Consider the following 27,775-nt stretch of genomic DNA (forward strand, 5'->3'; position numbering starts at 1 on the left):
CATCTCCAGAAGCAACTGGGAAAAACTGCTGACACAGCTAGGCATGATCCTGCTCCCACCCTAAAAAACTAGTCAGGAGTTGAAGCATTTTCGGGCTGTTTCAGTCATGACTGCTACCTGTCCTCTGCATGTAAGAAGCTCTACATGCTCATTGCTTTCCACAGGCTTTTCCTTGAGGGATGCTGAAGTGCTTCTTAAATACTGATTATTCCATTTTCTCCAAATTACAGCAGATGAAACTGAGATTAGGAAAGAGACAGAAGCCTGGTCCTTTGTCCAGAGCTATAGCAAAGTCCCTCCTTTATCGACTTACCCAGACACAATACAGTTATAAAGAATTGGGTTTAATGTCATGGGAGGTGGGACAGATGAGTCTGTCCCCAGAAATCTCTTGGCAAGTGCAGCTACATTAAAACCTCGGTGCAAACCTAAATAACACCTTGTTTCTTATGGATCACTTGAACAGACCCTTAAGCATGTTGTTAGAAGAAAATTAAGCTTAGTCAGTAGTTTGGACATTACCAGCAGGTTGTCTTAATGAAAATGATACTTAATGAAACCATTAGAGCTTCTGTTAAGTTTTAAAGTTTTCATTAATTCCATTTTCATTAAAGTTCCTTTAAAAATTCATCCAAATGACTAAATTTTTCTCCTTTCTACCTTTTATCTTAATTTAATCATTCTTTCAGGAGCTAAGAACTCCCAAAGCCAACTGGGGAAGATAAAATCAGCCAAGAGAAGGGTGGGAGAGCATTTGAACAAGAAGACGGCCATAATGTCTTAAACAGCTCATCACTAGTAGAGGCATGAGGTGATCCCCTCCCCACCAATGGCAGGGGAGAATGGATTGAGAGCAGCCCTGAAAAGGAGGACTTGGGGGTGCTGGTGGACAAGAAACAGAACATGCCCCAGCCATGTGCTCTGCCAGCCCAGAAGCCCCTGTGTGCTGGACTGATCACACAGTATGGGCAGCAGCGGAGGGATGATTTTGCCCCTCTGCCCCACTCTGGTGAGATCCCACCTATAGAGTTGCCTCCAGCTCAGGAGTCCAGCATCAGAACGACATGGAGCTGCTGGAGTGTGTCCAGAGGAGGCCATGGAGATGCTCTGAGGGCTGGAGCCCCTCTGCTCTAGAGACAGGCTGGGAGAGCTGGGGTTGTTCAGCCTGGACAAGAGAAGACTCTGGGGAGACCTTAGAGCTCGTCAGTGCCTAAAGGAGCTGCAAGAGAGCTGGAGAGGGACTTAGGACAAGGGCCTGGAGGGACAGAACAAGAGGGAATGGCTGGGAAGCCAGAGGACAGGGTTAGATGAGATATTTCAAAGAAATTCTTCCCTGTGAGTGTGGTGAGGCCCTGGCACAGGTTGCCCCAAGCAGCAGTGGCTGCCCCATCCCTTGAAGTGTTCAAGGGCAGGTAGGATACGGCTCAGAGAAACCTGGTCTAGTGGAAGGTGCTCCTGCCCTTGGCAGGGTGTTAGAAATGGAGGAGCCTCAACGTTTGTTCCAATTCAAACTGTTCTGTGATTCTACAAAACAGAGAATGAAACAGCCTGTATAGGGGGCGGGCCCCTGCTTGGTCTCCCCGCTCCCAAATACCTATCCCATGCAGAAAGCTGCATCACCTGGGCCAACAGCGTCCCCCCAGCCCCACGTCTGGGCTGAGAGACTCGGCAGTCCAGTCGAGCCGAGCCGAGCCGAGCCGAGCCGAGCCGAGCCGAGCCGAGCCGAGCCCCTCCCTCTCCGCCTCCTCGCCCCTCCCTCTCCGCCTCCTCCCCGGGCTATATATGGATACGCGGCGGGTATCTCTTCTACTCGCTGGCTGCACCGGGGCTGTGGGCTGGGGTGCGTTTCTCCATCCCATGGCCCTACCCGAGTTCTGACCACGCCTTCCACCATGAAGACCATCATCGCTGCCTATTCCGGGGTGCTCCGAGGTACTGGGGGGGCGGTGGGAAGGGGTGGAGATGAGCCCTGGTTCCCGGAGGGGGATGCTGCGGTGCGGAGGAGCATTGCGGTGTTTCAAGGGCTGGGGTGGGAGCAGCACTGAAACACTCAGCTTTATGATATTCCCCATTTTTTTTGGCCGCAGGGATGTTGTTCTAGGGCAATAAGCAGGGGGAAGAGCGATGTGCAATGGCGGGGAGGCAGCTGCAGCTTTTCTTGGGTTGAGGATTACAAGTCTCTGCGCAGCTTTTGTGTTTTAGAGAGCTCGGAGGCTCCGGCTGCGCTCCTGGGGCTGATGGAAACGGCTCTGGTTGGTCTAAGTGAGTTTGCACCTTGGCAAAATGTGGGCGTGGGGCACTTGTGTATAAGCGAGTCCTTTTTTCCCCTTTTTGTGATGGTAGGAAGAGAAGTGTAGTAGTTTTATCACTACTGCGTGGCTGATAAAAGTTTAGTCTCAGCCTTATTTTTATAGAATTATTTAGCTTGGAATAAGACCTCTTTATCAAGTCCAACTGTTCCATAATACTGTGTTCCCCACACCTACATTAACGGGAGAGGAGAAAAAGGGCAACACATTGCTAATTTTGTTGTCTTATAATGAGGAGCTGAAGATTCAGTGCTCAGCAGGAGCTTTGTGGTAGCCAGTTCCTCCAAGTTTGCTTTTACAGCCCTTCGTGCTGGTCAAGTGACTTGTTGAGAGAAGTGGAATGGGTGTCAGTGCCTGACACCCGTCGTGGGCAGAGCTGCTGCAGACACTGAACACTTCCCTGCATACTGGAACATGCTGGTTAACGGCTTTGGAGAGACAGTATAGGAAATCACAAACCACAGGCTACCTTGCCTGCTTGTAAAGGCATCTCAAAGGATCTTGCAGGAATAAATTCAGCAAGTCTGCTGGATCGAATTTTGTATCCCTTCTGCAAGGATGCTTGTCTAGAGAAAGGTCAGGATTTGCAAAGAGTGGGGGCTTTGTGTGAAAATGCACTTGGACAACGATTTACCCCGTGATTTGTGGAGGGTCCTCGAGTGATTGCTCTGTTATGGAAGGCTTTTTGCCCTCAAAAAGCAAACTGCTAATACCTCCTGGGATGAAGAGACCTGTGAAATGGCTTATTGATTAAGCAATCGTTAGCAGAGCTGAAAGGACACGAACCTCGTGAATTAACCCCTGAAGTCTTGCTTTTGCACTGTCCTGCCCAGTCCTGTATCTAGAGCTGCTGATGCTCATCTCAGCCAGAAGGATTTTAGAGGTTGACCTGAAGGATCAGTTGTGAACCGACTGGGGAGAAGACCTGCATGTATTTCCTGTATTCAGCTCTGTTTCTTAAAATAACTTTGCTTGCTTGCACGACTAACAGAGGACAAGTTATGTTTTCAGTTGAGAGAGGTCATTTGAATTAGCAGCATCTGAACTGTTCAACTGAGAGTTAACTGCAACCTAAGTGCAGAGAATAAATAAATCAGGAACCTGTAAAATATGTAGGGTTGACCTGAGACCTTGGCGATCACCTTGCTGGCACTGGCATGTTAATGATAGATCTAGGACACATGCATAATTCAAAACGGAGTGTGGTTTAGGGACAGTGATTGGCCTCATCTCTGGATAATCCTGATTAGCAATGGAAAGCTGTCTTAACTCTCCTCAGGTCAGTTTTCCTCTGAGGCACCTCATGGGGATCCTGCAGTGATATTTGTGCTTTTTAACTTAATTCTTTGTGTGTTTCTGCATGGGGAGATGGGGGAGGTTGCCTTGGTGACTGCAACATCCACCAACCCCTTGCCAGTGCTGTAGCCTGCCTGGGCAGGAAAGCACAGGTGCCTCTCAGAGGAGCTCTGACTTGGGCTGGGTTTTGGGGATAGTGATGTGGGACCCTGCAGATCAAACGGTTCATTCATGGGACCTCATGTACTGCTTGATCATGTTGGACAACTTCTCCCACTACAGAGGATGTGTAGAACAAACCCACTAGACTTTTTTTACCCTATCTCCCTGAATATTTTTTTTCCAAGTATCATGCTTGTTGGCTTTGGGGTGAGTATGTGAATGGCTCATACTGTCCTTTAGTCTTATTGCTTTCCTGGCATCTGGTTTCATCCTGGTGATTGTGTACTTTGCCTGAATTAAGTCTTATCCTATTTTAAAGACAAGTAAAAAAAAAAAAAAAAGAGTGCAGGCATCTGCCTCCATATCCATCCCTGTGTATATGCAGAGGAATGTCCTTGGATATCAACCAATATTGCAAAAATCAGAACAGGTCTTGGACCAATACCTAGGGTTGGATAATGCTCTGAGACACCTGGTCAGGTAGGAGAGGTTGTGGTCTCCTGATCTTGACCTGCCTCACTTTGGCCATAGGATGCCTAGGAGGTATCCTCTTTGTGTTTGGCAGAGCAGCAAGGAAGTCTGTCTCATCCCTCTCTCCTGAGGAAAGATGCCAATATGGCTGGAACACTGAAAGGCTGTCCTGTGCTGAAGTGTCTTTTCTTATGTTGCTTCATCTGTCAAGTTTGGGATGAGGAAGATGATTTTGCTTAGCTTTACCTTGGAGTTAGCCTTACACTGCGTGTGAGGTTTACCAGACCTCAGTTCTGCTCTGGGGTGGGCAGCCTGGGAGCTCCTGTTTTGGGGGAACAGGATCACTGCTGGCTGCAATCAGGTGTTTTCTCTTGACAAAGTTGCTTGGGAGGTGGAGGTCTAGGCTTGCCCATATGAAACCCCTCTTTCAGAGCTCCCATGTGCTCTGGACACACTGATAAGCTGTAGTATGATGGGTCATTTTCTCTTATCCAGACCTGTTTAGTCTTGCTAACTTAAATCTGTGCTTGTTGGCTGGTCTGGGGCAGCTGGGTCTTAAGGTTACATCACTTTAACCTACATACAGCTGTGAGTGTGGAGACTAAGGGCCGAGTTTAGTACTGTGAGTAAATGCAGAACTAACATGAGAAATGTCATGACAGATTTGTTTATTGGGTCTGGAGAATCCCAGCTCCTTTCTAAAGGAGCTGATACAAATTTTTATTTGCATGTCCCTGTTAACAATGTTGTTGACCTCCAGTTGTAGACACACTGTACTGCAGATAATATGGGATTATTGAGTAGCTTCTTGGGACAGGAGCAAACTGTTCTAAAGCTGTGTACAGGGCAGGATAACTATACTCTGCTCTGGTTACTCATTAGTTTCTTAACAAATTTTTTTACTCTATAGTGAATATGTTTGTGCTTGGGGCACCCAAGTAAACCCACAACACAGAAGAACTTGTGTTGCTGAAGGGGTTTTACAGGTGTAGCAGCCTGCTATGTGGACTCCTGCTCTTGCATGGGAGGCTGAGTCCTCCTGAATATTCTAGTATTGGTCTGTTTATCTTATCTAGCTTTGTTATGCCTTCAATCTCAGCTCCTCTGCCAAATATGTAGCTCAAAATGTCCATTTGCAGCTTATGCTTTGATGGATCTAATACGGTTTTCCTCTAAATAAGATGTGTGAAGCAGTTTAATTCTTGGCCGAGAATTAACATGCTAATTGTCTGGAAAAGGTAGCAGATGAAGCTTGGCTTTAACAAGGTTTCAGTGTATTTTTAACTACATGTAACACTTCCTCTCAGTTAATTTCTTTGGCTGACTTTTAATTAAGTCCTGTCAGTTGGGTTTTTCTGGTGCCCAGGTGTGAAGTCCTGTTTACTTCCACTCTTGGGATCTTTGATTCTGCTTCCCTGCCTATATACATGTTGTTTGTGTAATTTATCTGAAATAAACTGTGCTGGAAGGGCATCAGATGCTGAGCCTGTATTGCAGGAGTCAAATGCTTGGTCAAATTATTTGCTGACTCCAGAATCTCCTTGGTAGCAACTCCTGCATTTGATATTTAATGGAATTAAATGATAAAAGTGTAGTGAGCCCATCACCAGTTGCAGGATAGTTGGCTAATGTTCCTGAGCTTCCTTGGAAGGCTGCAGATGGCTGCCATCTCTGAGCAGCAGGGACGTCTCCTGGAGAAGTTGCTACTCTGTCCATCACGACAAGGAACATCCTTGAGAGCCATGCATGGCTTAGTGCAGGGAGTATCCCATCAGTTTTCCAGGGAGTGGGCTGCAGTGTGATCTGGGGTGCTTAGGATCTCATCTGAGATGAGGAAACCTGTTGGTAAAGTATGTCCTGTGTAGACATGGTTTGCCAAGGCTGACCCCAACAGTCATGGAATGGCATGGGTTAGAAGGGATCTTAATGATCTTAAGGATCCCCAGTTAGGCTTTCCAGTTCTAGAACAGGTATCCTGGAAAATGCTCCAGGGACTGTGCTGCATGGCCAGCACAGGACAAGCTACTATCTTCAGCAGTAGAACATGGAGGTTTTGGGTTTCTTCAGGGTCCAGAATATTTCCTTAGGAAAAGACTGATAGTAATGGATACTGCCTATGCCAGCATTTTGTATCCTTGTGCCTTAGAGTTAATTGTAGTTATGTCTACTGGACCCTTTTAAACTAGGTTATTAGGATAATCTGTTTCCTGAAAGTTAGAGAAAATGCCTTGGGCTTTTAGTATGTGAAGGGCGCTTGGTGTGGGTCCACAGGTGAGCCCTTAAGAGGAAGTATTTTCTCTAATGGACTGAACCCAAGTGCCAGTGTTGGGTTATTCTTCTGTGACTGAGTGCCAACCCCCCTTTTCCTCCCCCATTTCTGTTGACTTGTCAAAACTCTTCTGCTGTGTCACTAGTAACTGGCCTGGTTTTCCAGAGCATGGAGGGTCTTTCCAAAAATGCTTCCTGGCCACTGAAGGTGAAAGGATGCAAGGCTTGCATGGGAGGTTGAATACACAGTGTCAGGTCTGACATGATGAATAGCAAGCTCAGGACTGTCTGGAAAGGTTTGTCTTGGCACTAAATCTGTAAATGGCTGGTTGATGAAATGGGTTCATCTAGAGTCTGCAGGTTTGGTGCAAAGGTAGACCTGATGAACTTGCCAGGTGACTGACCATTCCCACAGCCCTTTCCTTTGCTATGGAGCGTCTTTAATTTCTTAACTGGGAATTAAATGTTAATATTCAGCCCATGGTAACTACTGAGTTTTCTGGTGTGGAGAATCTTGTTCTCTTTGAAGGATATCTTTGCTTTCAGCAAATAACTGACCCAGGACACCACTTGTCCAAAGGCAGAGCTTAGAGCTGTCTGTCAAACCACTGCCTTCCCTCTGTCTGCAGAAGTTGGATGTGAGCTTCATGTGGTTCAAAAAACAAGTTGACAGGTTGACTCGTGCTACCCAGTACTGGTCTATTTACAGGGCTGGCAATGCCTACAATTTGTTCAAACATCTAGAAAATGCTAAAGTACAAATTCTCATTTGGAGGGATAAACAGTTCTTCTCTTTGGGAAGAGGCTAGGGATTTAGCTGATCCAAGGCTGGAGTGTTGGGTTTATGAAGCCAAAGAGGTTTGGTAGTGTAAATGCAGGTGCTAGAAGAAAAAAATTACATGGGACTGGGCTTTTATTGTTGTTGCAGCGGGGATTTCTGCAACATGTATAGATAGCAAGGCCCGTGGAAAGAAATAGGGACCGATTCTTGATAGATTTTTTAGCGATTTTTATTCTCCAGCCACATGGCTGGGGGACTGACGAAGAACTGAGCAATCACGGGACAAGCAGGGTCCTCCCTGTGCAGGGGAATACAAAACAACCAATGGGGAACAAGATTGACCAGGGAGTAGGGAAACGCCGTAGGCCATGCCTCTAGTCCAGGGTCCCCTCCCCCTGGACCCCATGCCAGGGGGGAGGAACCCCAACATATTGGGTTCTGGCTTGTTTTGAGGACATAGGCATAAGGCCAGAGACACCACTATTGCTAAAAGCTTTCTTTAGACTAGTATCTGGTAATCCTCAGTCTACATCAAGTTTGTCCATGTGCAATTTTGTAAGATTTTTGGGATAGCAAGTTCCTGGAGCTGTCGCCCCTTGGCAAGAATTGAGCAACCTGGTCTAGTGGAAATATTCCTGCCCATGGCAGGGCATTGGATTGAGATGAGCTGTAAATGTCTCTTTGAGTACATACCATTCCAAACCCAAAGATTTCTTTTACCCTTGAACAGGCAACTGGCTTTGTAGAAAAATGGAGTGGAGTTTATTCCTCACCCCCCATTTGGGGATTTACTGCTAGATTTTACAGCATGGGATTTCTGAATCTCAGTGCTTAGATACTCTAGTGTGGCAAATCAATGCATGGTGACAGTTTAACTCAACATATTCTCCTGTCTCACTGCAGAAACAGGAGAACTACTTGCTGGATTCATTCTTAATACTGCAGTATATTATCTTGTAAAGTACTGCCTCCAGCTCTAGCTCCTACTTCAACCTAGATTAGTGCTGTAGGTTCCAGTTTACTGGCAGTTGTAGTGGTATGATCTATCCCAGCCTAAAACTTGGTCTGCTTAGAGTAATTAATGCCCAACCCACTGCTGGGATTGTCTATGTAACATGGACTAAGCAGAACCAAGGGTCTGAACTAGGTGGTCTGGGTCTAGATTTAGACTGCAGGCTTTGGTGTGGCTCCCCCCTGAATACTGCCAGGGATGAGGCATCTGTGTTTCACCACCCTCATAGTAAAAAACTTCTTTCTTATCTAATCTAAACTGACCCTCATTCCTATGAAACAGATCCTTTACATATTTAAGGAATGTGTCAGTGAGAGTGTCTTTGTAGAAACTACCAAAAATCCTAGTGCCTGCTTATACCTAGAGAAGCTATTTTCAATCAGTTTCATTTGACTGAGTGTGAACACTTGCTATGGTATTACCACTAGCAGGGTCATATCTCATCAGCAAGGACCGAACCTCTTCAATGTAATAGCTTCTTTCATAGTCCTTCTAATAAAAGGCTGATCCTTAAACACAAAAGGAAATATGTAAATATATTTGATTTGTATTTTGGCCAGTTATTACGGTGCTTGTAAATAAAGTAATGAAGAAAAGTGAAGGAAGACCCACTTGCAAGTGCTTCTTTCTGGAGGCTGTTGAATATATTGTCAAAAGCTGCAGTGGGTGGTTCCTCATATAGAAAGCAAGTCTTTCACTTCAGTGTTTTACCCACTTTTGGTTTTCTCCCCACTTGAATATCTTAAGCTTCTTCAAGAGTGGCTTTCAGCTCCTTCCTTCTTATTTACTGCTTTAGGATTGCTGATAGTTTTCTTTACTCATAGAACTGTGGATCCTCAGGGCTGTATACTGAGGTGTTGCTCAACCAGCCCTTGGGCTGTGCTGAGTAAGGCTGGAGCACAGAGCTTACCTTGAACAGCACTGGGAGCTGTGCAACAGGCCTTGTGAAGGGTGGATGAGAACAGCTCAGACCACAGCCTGGTGTCTGCTTGTGTGTGGCTTGAGGCAGCTGATCTTTATCTTATTGTGAGGTCATGGGGTTCCCTCTTACCAAACACCACTTCGAGGAACTGGCAGTTTGAGGTGAGGGTATGTGTTAGGAACATGTGTTAACATCCTCTGCATTTTTATGGTCAAGTGAACAGAGGCTTGCTCAGGTGGGAACTGGTGGTTACCCATTAATCCCTTTCAGTATTCTGAAAAAAGCTGGATGTTTGCAGATGGCAATCCTTCCTCTTCCAGGATGCTCAAACTCAATGAAAAATATTAGCTTTTAGCAAGCCTTTCTCTAAAAGCAAACTGCACATTTATCTAAAAAATCTTATAAAAAAAAGTTGAACTTGATGATCCTTCCTTTTATGATTCTATTTGAAAGGAAAAGTATTATTACCTTTGCTCAGTATGCAAATGTTACTGTATTTTTTTTTCTTTCCTTAGGCACAGGATCGGACATTCTTTCTGCTCTGCAGGATTTGTTCTGGCTATTGAAATCCAAAGCAGAGAAACAACTTCAAATCATCTCTGTGCTGCAATGGGTTCTCACTTTCCTTATCATGGGTAACAGCTTTTGGCCTAAAGCAAAGGGGTTTGGCTGTAATTCTGGAAAAATTTTAATGCAAAAATGTTAACTCTTACATAAGTATTAATTACTGGATGTGTACTGCAGCAGGGTAGTTCCTGGGGTGAGTGGTTATTATAAAACAGTTACATTGATATTTTCAACAATAAATGAGTTTTCCTGGCTCTAGAAACTCATAAGAGCTATGGGAAGACTGACTGATGTTTAGCTCATGTCTGTCTACCGTGCAAATGAGGCTGAAACAATTGGAAATGTCTTACCTGGCTCATTCATGGGAATATCCACAGAGATTTTTCTTAGAAGCAGCTGGTAACTGATGTGATTGTGACAGGAATGCCTTCCTCTTGGCTTGGTCTCCTTCCAGGAGGTACCAGAGATGGGCAAGAAGTGGTTGTGTTAGACCAGTAAAAGAGTAAAGCCTGTTTGTCCCTGGGTACTTGGATTATGTGAAATCTCGGCCTGCTCTGCTCCACTGGATTGTTAATAATTAAACTGGAGAATAACTGCACTCAGCATCTGTCTCACTGTACCTTCCCAATTCAGTTTGTGCTAAAATGGTAATGTCACTTGTAGGCGGGATCCTTGGCACCCTGGTGGGATGGATGGCTGATGTAGAGCTGGTGTAACCTGTGGAAGATGTATGTAGCTGTGGGGAAAAAACCCTTGATGTGAGCCACAAAGACATCTTGGTGTTCATCAAGTCTGGTGAAGCAGCTGCCCTACTTGAAGATACAAGAGATGCCTAGAGGCACCATTAAGGGGAGGTTGAGGTTTTCCAGAGCTCTAGAGGAAGCTGCCTCAGCCCTACATAAGGGGTTTTTAGACAAATCCAATTTGATTGAGGATTAATGACATCAGGCTTTGACATAGATTCAAAAGGCAAGGGGTGTAAATGGTGATCAAAACCTGATGCAACCTTGTTTTCTTCTTTCTTGCACCTCTCCAGGTATTGCTTGCACTTTAATCCTCATGTACATACTGTGCACAGATTGCTGGGCGATTGCTGCTCTATATTTAGCCTGGCTGGTATTTGACTGGAATACACCAAAGAAAGGTAAATATTACAGAACAGATCATTGCTGTTAAAGTGTCCCTGTCTCCATATTTGGACAAAGAAGCACTTCCTTATAATGGATGACTTCCCTTCTTAGTGGGACTTGGCTGAATCACTGACCAAAAGCATTATTCAGTGAAGCATTTAAATGTCAGCCCTTGGCACTGCAGGTTTTATTGATGCTGAGGGCAATACAAAATTAACATTCACTAATATCTTGCCATTGCTGGCTTTTACTAGCATAAGGCACAGGTTCTTTCTGTAGTTCAGAAAGATCTAAAGATTCAAGACCTTGCTGTCCTCTCCAGCTCTTGCAAGGTTCAGATTATGATGTGATTATTAAGATGTAGCTCCTCTATGGAGTCAGTGTTGCTGCAAATTAAGCAGAAGACTTTATTTCAGAAAAAAACCCCAACCCTGTGGGAGCCAGCAGTGGTGACAAGCTTTGGCAACTACTTTTATAGCCAGATTAGCACAGTTCTCCATGGCCTCAAGATGACTGAAATCATCCAGGATTTTGGCCTTTCCCAAAGGTTGAATCTGAATGTTTCTAGTTTGAATGGTAGAGTTGTCTACTGTGAATTTGTAGTTAGGCCTTAATTTCCTTGAAGTACCTTATATTCAGAGCATGCACTGATTTCAGTGAATGATGCAGGTGTCCCACGTGGAGGAATGAAAGTGTTGATTTCTCTAGTGAGACAGCAAATGCTGAAGTCCTCTAGGCTTTTTGATGGACAACCATGTGGAAAGAGCTTTAAAAGCATGATTCATTTTTCTCAACAGGGGGAAGAAGATCCCAGTGGGTGAGAAACTGGGCTATATGGAGGTACTTCAGGGATTATTTTCCAATAAGAGTAAGTAAAAGTTTAAGTGTATACCCTGGGATTTAACTGCTTCAGTGCCTTGTACTGGCACTAGTCTGTCTGTGACACTGAACCATAAGCAGGACATGGCTCAGTTACCATTGCCATACCATTGCTGCTTGTGGCAGCTGTGGTTAGAAAATCTGAAATGTATCACCAGTGGTGGCAAAGTGATTTCCAGAAGCTTCTGTTTCTAGTGGTCTTATCAGATTTCTGGAGGCAATCTGCAATCCTTGTTCATCTCTCCAGCTTCTGGAGACACTGGCACAGGTTGTCCCAACAAGTGGTGGCTGCCTCATCCCTCAAAGTGTTCAAAGCCAGGCTGGATGGGGCTTGGAGCAGCCTGGTTTAGTGGAAAGTGTCTCTGCACACAGGAGGGAATTGGATGATCTTTAAAGTTCCTTCCAATGCAAATCACTCTGTGATTCTCTTCTGTGCTGCAGCAGAGTCCTGTGTAGTGCCTGACCCTAACACTGTTCCCCTCTCATAAATCATAAAATATAGCCCAGTTCTCCAGTAACACTTCTGCTCTGGGATGTATTGGGCCAGAATATCTGGGACCCCTGTGCACCAAAAGCCTTAGCACTTCTCAGGGAGCAGTGAAATTTGTTCTCAAGTCTGTTTGCTTCGGAGAAGGGGGTTTTCCAGCAGTGGAAATAGCTTCAGTTCTCCAGCTTGTAACTTGCTCACCACATACTTGTATTTTTCCTGCTGGTTCAGACATGTTGCAGAAAGAGGACAGGGCTGCCAGGCTGCTCTGGGACTGCAGAATTAGCTGGATGACTTGGAAGGGAGCAGGGGTCAAAATTGTCGAGGAGGAAACTCGATCCTCTTTGGAAGGGCACACAGCTGAAAGGACTATTATGTAAGGTTGTTGGCAAGTTTTATTCAGCTTGAGTATGAGGAAGGGACTTTGATACGGCTTTTGAGCTACCTATCCCCAAGATAGTCCAGCCTCAGAAAGGAACAGGGAATCCAATTCCAGCAGGATGCCAAAGTGGCTTAGACTGCATTCTTCCTTTGCAAAGTCACTTGAACTCTCAGGGTGCCTGAATGTGCTGCTGGTGAACAAGCCTTTTGTTGTACTCCTAGAAACATAGAACCATTTAGGTTGGAAAAGACCTTTAAGAGCAAGTCTGACCATTAACCCAGCACTGCCAAGTCCACCATGAAACTTGCTGTTGTTAACAGGTAATTCTTGGCAAGCCTAAGTGTACATGGAAAAATTCACTATGCCTGCACAGGCTGGAAGTCAGCCTGGGTCTCATGGCTGACAGAGAACTGAGCAGGCTCTGCCGTTGAAGATGGGTGTCAGATTGTGTTGTGTTTTAGTACCAAGTCCTCAGTGCTGCACTAAACATTGCTGCCTTGGATATTGCTGAAGTGGGCTCTGTTGTCCTGGTGACTTGATTCCAAAGTGTCACCTGTAGTGCTGGTTCTGCTGTTTCATCATTCCTTTAATGGCACACTTATCATTGTCTTCATGGAAATATGCTCTGCAGAAGCCCTGCAGGTCAGATCCACTGTGGATATTAAAAGTGTCAAACAGCTGGCTTGTTTAAGTAGGTTTAGAGATGAGATGGGGTAGATAAACTAAACTTTGCAGCAGTTTTTAGGTAAATACTTGCTAGTTCACATGGCCCATTTGTGAGAACTCCTTATGGGTTTCACCTTTGCCACTAAAGGGGAAGAGCTGTGTAAGGTTTATGGAGCCCACTGGTAGTTCACAGGCAAAGGGCAGAACATGAGGGCTGACAGCTGGGAGATGACTCCTGCATGTGTTTTGGGGGAACAGCCAGCTGGCTGCAGGGTTGGTAAAAGCTGCTACAGGGATCTTAGGGCAGAGAGGTGCTAGAGGTGGTTTTCTGCAGTTATGGGACTGATCTTACAGCATGAACAATGAATAATATCTCTGGGTATTAGGAATGGTACCAAGAACTGGAATGTCTTGGGCTTGAGTTTGCTAAGAGCATGGGAACTCCTGGGTTAAACTAGTTACCTGTTCTTGGTCAAGAGGGAGATGGGTCTACAGAGGATCACTTGTTTAAGTGTTCTCTCTGCAAAAATCCCTTTTACTGGATCCTGATCTGTGTAATGGCTCAGCAGGGTTTGGTTTGTGTCCCTGGCTCATGGTTTGTCAGGGCAGTCCTCTGCTGCATGTGCCTCGTCCTGTGCCATGTGTCCACTGAGCACTGCAGGGATGGATCACACCAGTGGCAGTCTCACTGGTGGCATTTGTAATGCTGAACTTGGCTCCTGCAAAGTCTGCACATACAGCTGTGGTAGCTGCATCCATACCTGCACAGGTACCACATGTGTTGGGCTATCAGCTCAGATTTAATTCATAGAATCACAGTACAGTTGGAAGGGACCTTAAAGCTCATTTCATTCCACCCCTCTGCCATGGTCAGGGACACCTTCCATTAGCCCAGGTTATTTCAAGCCCTGTCCAAGCTGGCCTAGAGCACTTCCAGGGATGGGGCAGCTACAGCTTCTTTTGGCAACCTGTGCCAGGGCCTCATCACCCTCACAGGGAAGAATGTCTTCCTCTTTGGCTTGCTGTATTAGAGTAGCTGCATGAGAATCAAGCTCTGCTTTGATGTTTGTGCTGATTAGGCTGGTCTCACTGGAGTCAGCAGTGCCTCCCAGCCTGAAACACCAGAACTATTGTACCCATACCTGGAGATAGGTGGTCATGTTTTGTAATACCAGGTGGATTTGGAAAGCAGCCTGAATCTGGCTCAGTTATTCAGCATGAGCAGTGGTTGGCCACATTCTCTGGGGCTTCATGCAGGTGCTCTAACAGTAATAAGCTATTTTAGGGCACTAGAAGCTTAAGTTTGTCTGCTGGTTAATGGCTGGCCTTGTAAATAGTGCTTTAAGCTAAGCAGTGCATGAAGCAGCTGGGGAACATTCCAGTGAGCTGAGTCCTGGACCTGAAGCAACAGGTGAAGCCCAAGCCCTTGCAGGTGTATGCATGGTGCTGGACTGGAGCAGACAGATCCCAGCAGCCTCCTGAGCACATATGGCTGATCTGAGGATGTCATGCTGGGAGTGCCATGATTTAAAGGTTTTATTTAGGTAAAGAAGCTGTTACCTGAGCATGTGAGCATCTCCATGTGCAATAGGACTCCAGGTATCCAGGGCTGCAGACCTTTGCCTCACCTTTGTCAAGCTGTGAGCACTTCAGGTGTGTGGAGGGAGACTGGATGACTGCACTGGGGGAGTAGGAATCTGGCCAGAGCAGGAATTGCTGCTAAAAGTGTCTTTTTTTTCTTCAATTTTTCTTGTATTCTGTGTCTTGGCTAGCTTCCTGGAAAAGCTCCTCCTTAATTGTTGTATGTGAGTTACAGAATGGAAATAGAGGGGTTTGATTGCTGTGTCCTAACCTAGTGTAGTGGAAGGCATTCCAGCCCATGACAGGGGGTTAGAACAAGTTGAGCTTTAATGTCCCTTCCAACCCAAGCCATTCTGTGAATTTGTGATGTATATAATACTGGGAGCCTCGTGGGGGGTCTTCAGGTCCTGGCTTGCACTGCTGGGAAGGTAAGATGATTTCTTCCATAATGTTGCTGGGTGTGATGCAGCTAATTGCAGTTCTTGGGTTGTTTTGCAAGCTTACATGCTCATGAGAGCTGCTGCTTGGATCCTGCAGGATGAGCTCTGGTTTTCTGCTCTTTGCATGCTTCCATAGTCAGTGCTGCTCAGCTCCCATCCAAACAACTGATTTTCGTCCTGCTCTTTGGCTCCTGGTACTACTGCTGAGCAGCAGTAGTTCTGCAGTCCCCTTTCTCCTCTACTGAATATGCCACTGTTCCTACAAATAACATTGACAATATGGTTCTTTAGCTGTATCTGGCACTCAAATATTAACACTTGTTTTCTTTACACTATTGCACTGGCTTACTGCTTCTATAGGCTGGCTTAGGTCTGTGCATAGAAATCTGTTATTATTAGACAGGTGGATGAACTTTGCTCCCAGAGAAACAGGTTTGGTCTCTTAACAGCAGCTCGGAACAGGTGTTAGTGCAATGGGGGGTGAAGGTTCAGCTTCACTCCCAGTACTGATTGTCCAGCTGGGATGCAGCAAGGATGTGCTGTCTCTGCCTTATCATGGGAGCACTGAGGCTCCAAAGAGCTGTGTGGGACTGGAGAAGACCTTGAATGTAAAAGGAAAAAACAGCTGGAGTTTCAGAACAGAGTTGCAATAGTGTTCAGTGACAACTACAGGAATTCCTTGGGGCAACCTGGTAACACCATTTGCTTCTCAAGGGGAGATGTTCAAAGAACCAGCAGTGAGTGATCAGCCTCCTGAAGAGAGCTTCTGGCATGGAATTATAGAATGGTTTCGGTTGGAAGGGACCTTTAAATGCACTCTAGTTCCAAAGCCCCATCTTGTGCACTTCACTGTCTTCACTCTTGCTGGAGTCTAAAAATCAGTGACTTACAGTACTTCAAGAATTCCTGCTTCTAGATTAAATTTAGGGAGAGATGAAGGTGTTGGCAGGTCAGACCCTCCTGAGGCTGAGTGTGCATTAGCAGATTCAAGACCTCCACTTGAAAAGAAGTGCCCAGCCCTGTCTGATGTCTGTTAGTCTTAGGTTCCCTGGCTTGACTTGAGTGGAAGAACACATAGAATCACTAAGGTTGGAAAAGACCTTGAAGATTGAGTCCAACTATTCCAGTGCCTTTTGGGAAATTTTTCCCTAATACCTAATCTAAACCTCCCTTGGTGCTACTTGAGGCTGTGTCCTCTTGTCTTGTCACTTCTTACCTGGCAGAAGAGACTGACCCTCATCTGCACCCCCCATGTTTACCTTCTGTGAGCCCCTGTGTTGTGGGACAGGTGTAGAGGGCAGTGGCAGCCTGCATGGGACAAACAGGGGAAAAGCATATATGTATGAATACCAGGCTAAATCTTAGCCTTCTCCCTTGCTGTTGGTGAGTTGGATCCTGCATACCCCTTGCCCACCTCCTGCAGTGGTGTGGGTGATTGATTGTCATGGGTATTGCCAACCCTATGGCTCCATAACAGGAGCTCTTGGAAAACAACCACAGCAGTAAGACTGCAGCTTGGCTGGGGCTCCTATGAGGTATCCAAGCAATGGGCTCCACTGGGATCTGGGTGTCCTTGCATGTGGTGTAGGGGCTGGAGCAGGAGAATTCTTCTGTATGTGTGGCTCTGCCAAGATCAACATGCAGATGCCTCGTGCTCCAGAATGACAAGGACAAACCCTGTTTCAGCTGTCTGCCTTATAAAGGAGCTGTGCTTGGTGCAGGAGAGATAAGAGGCTTGGAAATCACCACCTTGCTCTGACAGGAGCTTTAAGGAGGAGTGTCTGCTACTTGTCCAGCCAAGCAACATGTGTCTGTATCTACCAGGCCTGGAGTCATAAACTCAGAATATTGTTTAGGTTGGAAAAGTCCTAAGATCATCAACTCTAACCATTCTGCCAGAAGTGCCAATCTCACCACTAACCCATGTGCCCAGGTGCCACATCCACACAGCTTTTAACTCCCTCCAGGGATGGGGAGTCCACCGCTGCCCTTTGCAGCCTGTTGTAGAAGTCTCTCTACAACTGAGGAAGAGCTTATAGATGGAGTGGTTGCTTACCATATCACTACTTTTTTTCATGGACAGTGGTGTTTGGTCTGTAGTCTGTGATCCCTGTGTGTTGTAACTGGTCAAGGGGGCAGCCCTTCTACCCTGGGAAATGAAAGCATAGCCATCTGCTAATTGGGAAAGAAGGGAAAAGGGATTAAAGGATGACTTGGTGTGATATAGGCAGTGAGGCTCTGCAGAGCTGTTGCAACCACAAGCCTCTGTGCCCTCTTCCTGGAGCTCTACGTGACTTCAAAGACAGAGGAAATTGTGCTGAACCTGCTGCTGCATCATGCCTGTATCGCAGCTGCTGTTTTAAATAGCACAGGAGCTGTAGCTTCATCTAGGGGCAAGGCTGAGAACAAGGAGGAGGGAATCAAGTTTCTTGGCATGCTGCTTTTGTGTGTTGCAATGGTACTTCAGCTCCCTGTAGCATGATCCAACAGAATGGACTTGTGTAGTGCCAAAACACTTCTTGTCCAAGGCAGTGGGGTGTGTAATGCTAGTGTGACATCTTGGAAATCTGGGGCTTTTTTTTTTTTCCCCCCTATGGGAACTGATGCAGAGTGGCCTTTGCATATGCAGTTTGAGAGATGGGGTGCCAAAGCTTCAACTTGTAGGTCTGAGAGCTGCTGGGGTCTTGCTGTTGGCAAAAAGTGGCACTGTTGCAGCCTGAAAAGAGGAGATTTTTAGATCAGATATTAGGAACAGATTGACTCTTAGGGTAGTGAGGCCCTGGCACAGGCTACCCACAGAAGCTGTGGCTGCCTCATCCCTGGAAGTGTTCAAGGCCAGGTTGGACAGGGCTTGGAGCAACCTGATCTAGAGGAAGGTGTCTCTACTCATGGCAGAGGTTTGGAACTGGATGATCCTTAAGGTCCCTTCCAACACAAAGTATTCTAACATACAGGAAGAAAAAAGAAATTTGATCTCTATTTTTGTAGGATGATGCAGCAGCCCTGCTGTGTTTTGTGCTGTGGGCTCCCTCAGACTGCATGTGTACTGCCTGGGGAAGATGCTCTGACACATGGCAGTATTGGTACCAGGGAATGGGTTGTTCCGTGCTAGCTAAGACAATTGTAGAGAGTCTCCATGCTGTGCAAACAGAGGAGCAAATGGTTAGGAATATTGCACAGCCTGAAAACAATATGATCACAACTCCTAGAGCATGTCCTGCAGGAATTGGAGATGGCTTGAGGTGTCTCATTTACCCTTTGGCATGTAGGCCAGGGCAGAACCTCTTAAAAGGAGGGATTGTTTCCAGTGGTTACCACCCTTCTGCACATTTTCCCACTTGTAAGGTGGCCAACAGGCGCATTAACTGGTTGGCTCTTTTTTTCAGGCATTTAGTGAACTTGCTTCTGCTATGAGACAGTGATGTTCATGTTCTTTCCCCCTCATACTGGGATGTGAGCCACTAATGTGCTGAGACAGGGCCTGGAAGGAGGCATAGCTGTGGCTACAGGACTGAAGAACTTGGTCGGTTTGGGCAAGAGGTGTGTAAGAATTCCTTAGGAAGGAGTAGAGCAGCAAAAGGCCCAGGCTGCAGCAACCCAAGCCCTATTCCTGCTTGGCTGGCAGGCTTCTTGTGTCTGAGATCAGCCTGTTTATCCTGCTCCCTTTGTTCGGGAGGCTGTTCCTACCAGAGCCTCTGAAATCCAGAAGCACCCAGACATGAGCTCTTAGGCTGTTCTCCCTGGTGGGAAGAGAGACAAGAACTGGGGAATATGACTTTTTTTTTTGCTTCTCCCATTTTTACTTGAAAATATCCATCTTCAATTGAGCTCTTTTTTCTTTCCTAGCTGGTTAAAACCCACAATCTGCTGACCACCAGGAATTACATTTTTGGCTACCATCCACATGGCATCATGGGCTTGGGTGCCTTTTGCAACTTCAGCACAGAGGCCACAGGTGTCAGCCAGAAATTCCCTGGGATCCGACCGTACCTTGCTACCCTGGCTGGGAACTTCAGGATGCCCATATTGAGGGACTACTTAATGTCTGGTGGTAAGCACAATCATACTGTGCCATTTCTGCTCATGCCCTTGCCTCTGAGCTGTCTTCACCTCTTTCCAGTGAAAAGCTGTGTTGGAAGCTCAGGTAGCCACTTCCTGCTGGTAGTATCACCCAAACATTGCTTTCATATAGTTGTCAAGAGGAAGCTATGAATAAATGTGAGAAATCCTGTCTAGTGGAAGGTGTCCCTGTCCATGGCAGAGGGTTGGAATAGGTGGTCTTCAAGGTCCCTTCCAACCAAAACCATTCTGTGAATATGACTAGTTTGGGCTGCAGGGACTGCTGCTCCTCTGTGTTCATGCTTAACTCTAGGATACTCTTGTCCAAAGGCATAGTAAAGATACCTGACATCTGTAGTTGTAGAAGGTGGAGACATGGAACAAAGTTGTCCAAGTTGTTGTTACAAGGTACAGGAAGAAGTTGCACTGACTGAAAATACTGAGTAACCATGGCCAGCTCAGCTCCTGGTCTCACTACCACATGACTTGTCACACATCTGTGTTTTGTGGTGGTGGTGGATTCTGTCTCCACCCAACTGCACTGCTGGGTGCCTGCCAGGGTAAAGATTCTGAGGTATTGCATGGTTCCAGCTGTTCAGAGAGCCCCTTCCCTGAATGTATTCCTATAGATGGATCACACGGATTATGCAGTGATGTAAGTGTGCTGAATTACATTAATAGGTCTGTTTTAATGGAGTCCAGGATTTTAATGCTTGGGGCTTGTAAGTTATGACTGGGCAGAGGAAGCAGATTTTAAAATATCAGTAAAGTGTTCTTGCACAGCCTGAGCTTCCTTTTTGGAGTGAGGATGCCTGTCAATTAGATAGAGATGAGGGAGTAATACAAAGACCATGAATTGAACAATCTAGGAACCTGTTTGCTGTTTCTGTAACTGATTCATCAATAAATGACTTTAAAATAGATATCTTAGTAAGTACCACGCCTGGGAAGATGACAGGAGTAGCTGTACCTGACTCTGACTTGTTAGAATTGACTATTTCTGAGATTACTGTCTTAACTGAGGGAGAGAGAGACTAACTGGATCTGGTGCAGAAAACGTGTTTGTCCCTATCTAGAAAGGGCAGTATCTCAAGCTGGTTTTTATCTTCCTGCACTGGTGTTAGTTGCTGTGTGAAGTCCATAATTTGGGAATTCACAGAACAGCAGCACATGAGAAGTTGGGATCTGCTTTCCAGTCCGTCACATCTGCAAATTTAGTTGTTGCCTAAGTTTCCATGCAGCCTTTCTATATTAAAAAAAACCATCTTCAATCTGTTCAGTATGACTGGCAGACAAATCTTGTGGCCAGCCAGAGCTGCTTTCTCCTTTTTGGAAGGAAGGTGGGAGTAAACACTAGCAATGTCATTGCTGGCTTGGCTATCCCTGAGTGTTGTGCTTCCTCCGTTCCTAGGATCTAATCAAGACTACAGATGTGATGAAGTTAACCTTCTGAAAGCCATAATTTGTCTTCACTTTTCTATCCTAGAACTTAAGGGTTCTGATAAAAAGGCCTTAACATCACTTGGAAAGTACTGATAATTCCCTCAATCCTTTTCTCTGTGGATGAACCACTTCAGGTGAAATTATAACAAATCCTAACACTGTACCAATACACACAGTTGGTTTACAAGTAGTAAGAATTCTTAATTTTACAGCCTACTAGAGGTTAAGGTATAGCAGGGATCATATAACGCATGAGGAGATTACCAGAAAAACCTGTATACTGTGTGAATGTGCTGAAGAGCAGAATTTATCTATTGCAACTTGTCTCCATGTCTCATTGCACTTTCTGAAGGAACGATTTGGTGCTTTGAGCAGCAGTAATCTCCTCCTTCTAACAAGCGTGAAAGAGCTGAACATAAATCTGTTGCCAGGCCTGTGTAGCCAGCATGAGCCTTGGTGTGGAGAATGGGAGAAGGTTGAAAGTTGGAGCAGTGAGTATAACCTGAGCCTTTCAGAGGAAAAACGGTCACACTTGATCTGTTCCAAGTGTGGTCTGCTCTGTTCATATCTGGAGCTGGGATAGGTGATGACCCTGGTGCCCAGATAGATATCAAGGCTAGCAGACTTGTCCTGTCTAAGCCCCCAGGGCCTGTTCATCATTTAGTTCTTGGCTCAAGTAATGGGCAAAAAAAATGGCCATGAGATGTGCAAAATCAGCTTCTAAGATTAAATAGTGTAATAGGGCATGACCTAAAGTACTCAGATCAGATGTGTTGTGTGATGGGAATGTAAATGCTGGCATCCCACTTCTCCTTGGCTTATTCTGGCCAAAAATGAGAGGCAGGAGCAAGCTCAGACACCAATTGTAGGATAAAAGCAAGAGTTTAAAGAGCAGACAATCAAATTTCTTCACATTTTTAGAGCAATACAGAGGGAATTAAAGATGCTGTCTTGGGGTTTTCATTTCCCTGGAGTGGGGACTGATGCTTTAGGGCAGAGATTGCTTACTAAAGCTGAAGGGAAGTCCTGCTCTTTCCAGTGTGGTATAGTGGGAAGGACCTTTCCAGACACTTTCCTCAGAGTGTGGACTTATGTAAACACACTGTCCCATACATCCTTTCCTTCCCAGGACAGCAAAGGATTGCAAGAGCTTCATGTTATTTCAGATCTGTCTTAAAGGTTTATCCATTTATTCTTTTTGTATCACTAAAGTATGCTCCTGCATCTATTCTACTACCTAATCTTGCTGAGGAATTGGTCAAAATCAGACACTTTTATCCATCAAAATAACATAACTGCTTTCTTTCTCACTAAAGGTAAACCAAATCCTACTGTAAAGTTTACATGGAGGGAGGATGTCTAACACCAATGCCTTTGATATCACTAGGTACAGAAAATCCTTGCTGAAGTCTTTTGATAAAGGGAAATTTTTGAGAGCTGATGTTTGTGGAGTTTATGACGAAGTCTAGTGCTGCCAGGTCTATGAACTGCTAGTTTAGTTAAGGAACAGGTTGCCTGCTAATACTACCCTCTCTGACCACAGGGAGGTTTGACATCTCAACTTGCAGTTGAGCCATAAACTTTGTGCTGTAAGTATGAGGAGATCCTGAAGTCACCAGCCAATCATGTAACGTGACCCTTGTGTCTGTCTCCTTGATCCAGGTATATGTCCTGTGAACCGTGATAGCATAGACTACATCTTGTCGAAGAATGGCAGTGGCAATGCCATCATCATCGTGGTTGGAGGGGCAGCAGAGTCCCTGAACTGCACCCCAGGGAAGAACTCTGTGACACTAAAGAACCGGAAAGGATTTGTGAAACTGGCCCTACGGCATGGGTAAGGGGCAGCCTCAATGCTGGAGCAGTACCGCTACCATGCAGAAGGTGCTTTTATGTGAACAACTTGGGCTAGGTGAAGATGTCCCTGCTCAATGCAGGGGGATAGGACTAGATGGCCTTTAAAGGTCCCCTCCAGTCCAAACCATGCTGTGGTTGGTTCTGTTCCCTTGGAGGGATTCTCCTTTCTGCAGTTTTGCTGTGTTGTGTGGATGTTTGCCCAGAGTGCCAGGCATGAGTGTCCTTTAGCTTCTGCCCCTGAGCAAGGTACAGGGGTAGGGGGATCCCTGGGACAGCAGGAGGCTTCCAGGGCAAGGAGAGGCAGGTGTCAGTAACCTGCATGGGGTGATGACCTGTGCAGTCCCCCTGATCCCCATGTGTCTGAAAGGAGATGTCCATCAAAAATAGGAGTTGAGTATATATGGAAGCATGTCTAGTGCCTGACTGCACAGTGTTCCACAGGCATATTGTCAGTACAATTCTCTTGTATGCCTTCAGAGTATATCTATTATGTCATGGCAAGTCTGGCTGGCTTACGTCAGTACCTTGTGCTGCAAAAAAACCTTTGGGCAATGTATCAGCAGCTGTGCAACCTGGCAGAACACACAGCAGCAAGTGTGGGGCTCTCCAACCGTGGTCATATGAACACGCATATGACAGTCCAGGGGGTGGGGTCCTGACATCTTTCTGTCTTTCTAGAGCGGACTTGGTTCCCGTCTACTCCTTTGGGGAGAATGAAGTGTACAAGCAGGTGATCTTTGAAGAGGGTTCCTGGGGAAGATGGGTTCAGAAGAAGTTCCAGAAGCACATTGGCTTTGCTCCATGCATCTTTCATGGCCGTGGCCTCTTCTCCTCTACCACCTGGGGGTTGTTACCTTACTCCAAGCCCATCACTACTGTTGGTAAGGTTTTGGTATAAACATGCGGTGTGCCTCTCTAGGTAGCAGAATACTTGAGTCTGTGCTGTACACCTGCTGTAGTTGGAGTCTTGGCTTTCCCTTCTATATAAAACCTTCCAGCAAAACTGAGAATGAGCTAGAAGAGTTTCCAGAGGTTACAAGCCTTCAATCATGTTCTGCTTCTACGCAGTCTTGCAAGAGATCTCTTTCTGGGGGGAAGAGGCTGTATCTCTACTTTCTTTGGCCTTGGGTAGCTAAAGTCAGAAGCAACCTGGCCCCCCCATGCTCCTGGAACTGGCCAGTGGGTTGCTGTCTGACAGCTGAATCTTAAAGCCAACTCTAAAACTTGGATTTGAGTCTTCCAACCCAAAGCAGCGAGGCTTTGAGGGAGGGGGGACAAAATGGTCAGCTTTGCCTTTGTGGTGTGTATAGGGGAATACATAAGAACTGACTCCTGGCTTCTGTTAATTGAGGAGGGATTTATCACTCTGCTGTAAACAGAAGGGGGATTTCCCAGCCACCTTGGACAGTAGAGGCATTTGTGTAGCTAAAGCAAATCTGGTATTGCTGCAGATGTGATGTGCGTCCTTGTGGTGGGACAGTTACGCTTCAGAGCCTTGTAAAAACTGGGAGGAATCAGGCAAACCTCTGCTATAATGGCAAACTGTGCTGTGCCAGAATGGATGTGCTGAACTACGATAGCTGAGTCCATAGAGGACAAATATCCAGGTTGTGGAAGCATTTAATCTAATGTGGATTTGTCCCTTTTTTTATCAGTTGGAGAGCCCATCACCATCCCTAAAATCAATAATCCATCCCAGAAGGATGTGGACTTCTACCATAGCATTTATGTGGACTCCCTGATCAAACTCTTTGACAAATACAAGAGCAAATTTGGCCTGCCAGAGACTGAGGTCTTGGAAGTCAACTGAAGGCACTGGCTCAGCAGCACCTCCTTCTTTCAGAACCAACAAATCTTTTCCAGGAGTCCACGTTGTCATTGTGTACTTGAAAGCATGTGTGGGTGTATGTATCCTTTAAAGCAAGTGTTTAAAGTATTGCTAGACCACTTTTAAAAATAATAAAGGCTTTGCTTTAGAGAAATCCCATTACAAACATCTTTTTATACAAAAAAAGCACAACTCCCCATTGTTGGATTGCGAGGATTTGGATGGGGTAAATGATTGCCTTTGTAATCTGCTATATAATGCTGTTGGATGACCAGCAATGGATTAGAAACATTCCTACAGATACTGTACCCACTAGCACAAGCTATTTTGGGAGAGTAGGATCCATCTGGTTTTCAACCTAAAAAGCAGCAGGTTGATTTGAGCAGCGTTGCAGTTTTACAGGCATGTTGCACAAGAGCCCTGTTGACCCATTCTTATGTAGCACAAGGGTATTTCTGCTTTGGAGAAGCCCATTCTGAAAGTACAGTTGGGCTGCCAACCCCCCTGGTGTGACATCTATGACAGATGATGCAGGAAACCAAGTGGGAAGAATTGGGTGAACCTTGATCCATAGTGTAGTGGATGATTTTGTGGTTGTAATTTCACCAGTGTATTTGAAATGTCAGTTTAGAAGCAGGTATGTCCCATGTGCAGAGGCTTGTAGCTGGAAATATGAGACTTCTTCATAGCCACACTGCTCCAAGGATAAGCTCTAGGAGCAGTGGGATGGTGCATTTGTGTAGCCCTGGTGTTGCAGACCTTCAGGGTAGCCCACAGAGGGAAAATGCAGTGGGACTATTGATGCAAGTGCTTTGGATCCCAGAAGTATTTGGGGAAATCTAGAAGTAACTTCTGGCCAAAGACGGCTTCTAATTACTCCATCCAGTGAATGTAAAGGAGTAGCCTTTGCACACATAGGGTCTAAAGTGACCTACTCTTAAAAGTATTTACAAAATTTTTATGTGGATGTTAACACTGCTTGTAGTGAGATTTCTTCAGAGTACAGTTTATGTATAAACCTGAAACATTGCACTACTTGCATGTCTGACCTGCCTTTTAAAGCATTCAGTTGAGTGTGTCTTGAGCTCTGAAATGTGCCTTTCTTCCATGCAAGAGGATGGTACTTCACATTCCTGGAATCTTGCCTCTAAAGACAAATGTTCATCTGTCATATTTGATAGATTATTGTATTACAGAGTATCAATTTTTGTACAAATTTCTAGAAATAAACTTGGGCAAAAATAGTGGGCTGCTTTGGTCCCTTCAGTGTTGCAGGGTGTGTGGCTGGTATTACAGCAATAGTTTGTGTGATTGCAGTTATGCCTTTTTTCCTGTGGGGAAAAAAAAATGGTTTGTCTCTCCAAAAGCAGACTCACACCAAAATTGCGATCTCTGGAAGTGTGTAGTGGTGGACCTGGAAGAGTTAGATTAAGGGTTGGACTTGATCTTAGAAGTCTTTTCCAACCTTAATGATTCTGTTCTACCATCTGCATTCTCCCTGCATGTGCAGCCAGGATGATTTAAGCAAATCTTTGTGGTTTAAGATTGGGGTTTTGCCTGGGAGTGAACAAGGAGCTGAGGCAGCCTCCATCTGTGGACCTCCTTTACTGAGCAAATAGAGAAAGCTCATGCCCTATTGCTGCTTACAGCAAATTACTTTGGGTTTTGTTGCTCCCTAGAACAGAAAATGCTGGATTGCATCCCCAGTCTTCAGGTGAAGAAGTCCTTTCAGCCCCCTCCAGTACTTAAAATGGGGCTTTATAAAAAAGAGTGACTTTTCTATACAGAGTGTTTAGTGATAGGACAAGGGCCAAATAATAACCTTTATAAATAGGCAATAAACCTAATAGAGGAAAGATTTAGATTGGATATTGGGAAGAAATTCTTCCTTGTGAGGGGGGGGAGGCCCTGGCATAAGCTGCCCAAAGAAGCTCTTGCTGCCTCATCCCCAGAAGTGTTCCAGACCAGCAGCCTGGTTTAATGGAAGGTGTCCCTGCCCCATGGCAGGGGAGTTGGAATGAGATGAGCTTTAAGGTCACTTCCAACTCAAACTGCTCTGTGATTATTCTTGTCAGAGCCCCCAGGATTCTACTAGTGGAAGTGCAAGGTGCTCCAGAAATAGCTCACAGTGCTGAAAAGTTCATGTGGGCTCTTCTAGTAACAAGGGAGGGTTTAACCTGTTGTCTTTGGGCTGAAGCTGGCCTGTGAGCCATGGAAGCGATCTATCAGTGCTGGCTGACTTTCACAGCCTGACAGTGCTGTTCTCCAAGGCGAAAGCCAAACTTACTCTTTGCCCTTTTCAGGCTTGGCCAATGGAATTTGAAAGTCTCCTGTTCAGGAAGATAAACCTGGTGTGTTGCCTGGTTCCCCTTTTTCTCACCCCTAGTAGGATTGATTTGTATCTCTGTTTTCTGCTAGCTGACATTAAGGTAATGACAGAAGTTATTTCCAGTGACTTCTCTGGAAATGCGTAGCAAGAGAAGCTCTGCCTAAGCCACTTGTGGCAAGTCACTGGAATCCACCTTGGAGGATTCCATGAACTGGAGGAGGTCAGTTCTTGCAGAGCTTTTTCCAAGCAAGGTTTTAGATTATCAAGTTTTAGATCAAAGCATAGCTGCAGACTGCAAATCCCCCTAACACAGAGCAGGGGAGAGAGTTATTTTAAACAAGGCTTCATTCCTGCAAAAAGGGATATACTAATGAATATCCTGTGATTTTCCATACTGCAAGGTTGGACCAGCTGTACCCAATTCTTGGCTGTGCTGGAAGTACTGTTAGTTAAAGTCTAACATGAGATTGACACTGAACATTGTTCTTTTGCTATCTAACACCAGTCTATGAAAGGGGAATTTTTGTCTGATCTCAGCTTGTACCCAAGGTACTAGCCCAGGGTGTCTCATACAGTAGTGTGCAGAAGGCCAAACACATCCTGGGCTGATCCCACAGTGTGGGCAGCAGCTCAAGGGAAGTGATCTGGCCCCTTTGCTCATGAGGCCCCACCTGCACTGCTGCCTTTGAGTCCCCAGAAAGACATAGACCTGGCAAGTCCAGAGGAGGCCACGAAGAGGCTCTGAGGGCTGGAGCCCCTCTCTCTGCAGACAGACTGGTAAAGGTGGGGGTGTTCAGCCTGGAAAAGAGAAGGCTCCAGGGAGACCTTAGAGCCCCTGCCAGTGCATAAAGGGGCTCCAAAAGAGCTGGAGAGGGACTTTAGACAAAGGCATGTAGGGACAGAAGA

At 45.7% G+C, this 27,775-nt stretch overlaps 1 protein-coding gene across 2 annotated transcripts; it reads left to right on the forward strand.

Moving 5' to 3' along the window:
• The first annotated feature begins 1,774 nt into the window (after positions 1-1,774).
• Positions 1,775-25,784, forward strand: DGAT2 (diacylglycerol O-acyltransferase 2). 2 transcript variants are annotated; one of them, XM_010395761.3, is made up of 8 exons: positions 1,775-1,932; positions 9,737-9,856; positions 10,825-10,932; positions 11,716-11,786; positions 19,200-19,404; positions 22,518-22,692; positions 23,391-23,593; positions 24,368-25,784. In XM_010395761.3, the coding sequence occupies exons 1-8, from the start codon at positions 1,893-1,895 to the stop codon at positions 24,520-24,522; spliced, it is 1,077 nt and encodes a 358-aa protein (XP_010394063.1). In that variant the 5' UTR covers positions 1,775-1,892; the 3' UTR covers positions 24,523-25,784. The 2 variants fall into 2 exon arrangements, with proteins under 2 accessions (XP_010394063.1, XP_039412763.1); XM_039556829.1 differs by lacking the exon at positions 1,775-1,932 and having other exon boundaries at positions 2,021-9,856.
• Positions 25,785-27,775: the final 1,991 nt, after the last annotated feature.

This window comes from Corvus cornix, chromosome 1, assembly GCF_000738735.6.
Source record: "Corvus cornix cornix isolate S_Up_H32 chromosome 1, ASM73873v5, whole genome shotgun sequence".
Lineage (NCBI taxonomy): Eukaryota > Metazoa > Chordata > Aves > Passeriformes > Corvidae > Corvus > Corvus cornix.